Source organism: Carlito syrichta, unplaced genomic scaffold, assembly GCF_000164805.1.
Source record: "Carlito syrichta isolate Samal-C Ts95f unplaced genomic scaffold, Tarsius_syrichta-2.0.1 Scaffold156222, whole genome shotgun sequence".
NCBI lineage: Eukaryota > Metazoa > Chordata > Mammalia > Primates > Tarsiidae > Carlito > Carlito syrichta.
Window position 1 is genome coordinate 1 of NW_007100318.1, and position 734 is coordinate 734.

General features: G+C 69.5%; 1 protein-coding gene across 1 annotated transcript in view; it reads left to right on the top strand.

The window, feature by feature from the left end:
• Positions 1 to 6: 6 nt before the first annotated feature.
• LOC103252392 (ATP-binding cassette sub-family A member 2-like) overlaps positions 7 to 734 on the top strand; it is a gene marked incomplete at its 3' end in the record, with an annotated part of 3,262 nt that continues 2,534 nt past the window's right edge. The window contains exons 1-3 of the mRNA XM_008051015.2: positions 7 to 21; positions 91 to 271; positions 348 to 560. Coding sequence (XP_008049206.2) covers positions 105 to 271; positions 348 to 560 — 380 coding nt within the window. The remainder of the gene's footprint in view (positions 22 to 90; positions 272 to 347; positions 561 to 734) is intronic.

The window sequence follows — 734 nt, forward strand, 5'->3', positions numbered from 1 at the left end:
CCATGGAGAGCCGCCTCTGTGGTGAGGCAGGTGCTGGGGGGGCTGGGCAGCTCTGGGGCTCCCCACTGCTGACGCTCAGCCCTGGTGCAGAGGAGGCCCGTGGCATGGAGGAGGAGCCCACTCACCTGCCGCTGGTCGTGTGCGTGGACAAGCTCACCAAGGTCTACAAGGACGACAAGAAGCTGGCCTTGAACAAGCTGAGCCTGAACCTCTACGAGAACCAGGTGGTCTCCTTCCTGGGCCACAACGGGGCGGGCAAGACCACCACCATGTGAGTGGGGCGCCCTGCCCGGCTGGGGTGGGGAGGGCCCGCCGCGGTGTGGGTCGTGACCCCGCCACCCGCCCAGGTCGATCCTGACCGGCCTGTTCCCGCCCACGTCGGGCTCGGCCACCATCTACGGCCACGACATCCGCACGGAGATGGACGCCATCCGCAAGAACCTGGGCATGTGTCCGCAGCACAACGTGCTCTTCGACCGGCTCACGGTGGAGGAGCACCTCTGGTTCTACTCGCGACTCAAGAGCATGGCCCAGGAGGAGATCCGCAGAGAGACGGACAAGTGGGTGGGCTGGTGGGCAGGGGCCCGGGCGGCAGCACAGGGCAGTGCCGGCGGAGTGCGGGGGCGGGCTCGGGCGGCACATGGGCGGGGTGAGGGCGGGACTTGGGCGGGACTGGGTGCGGGGCGGGCTTGGAGAGCGGCAGGGCTCCAGCGGGGCAACTGGGCAGGGATGGG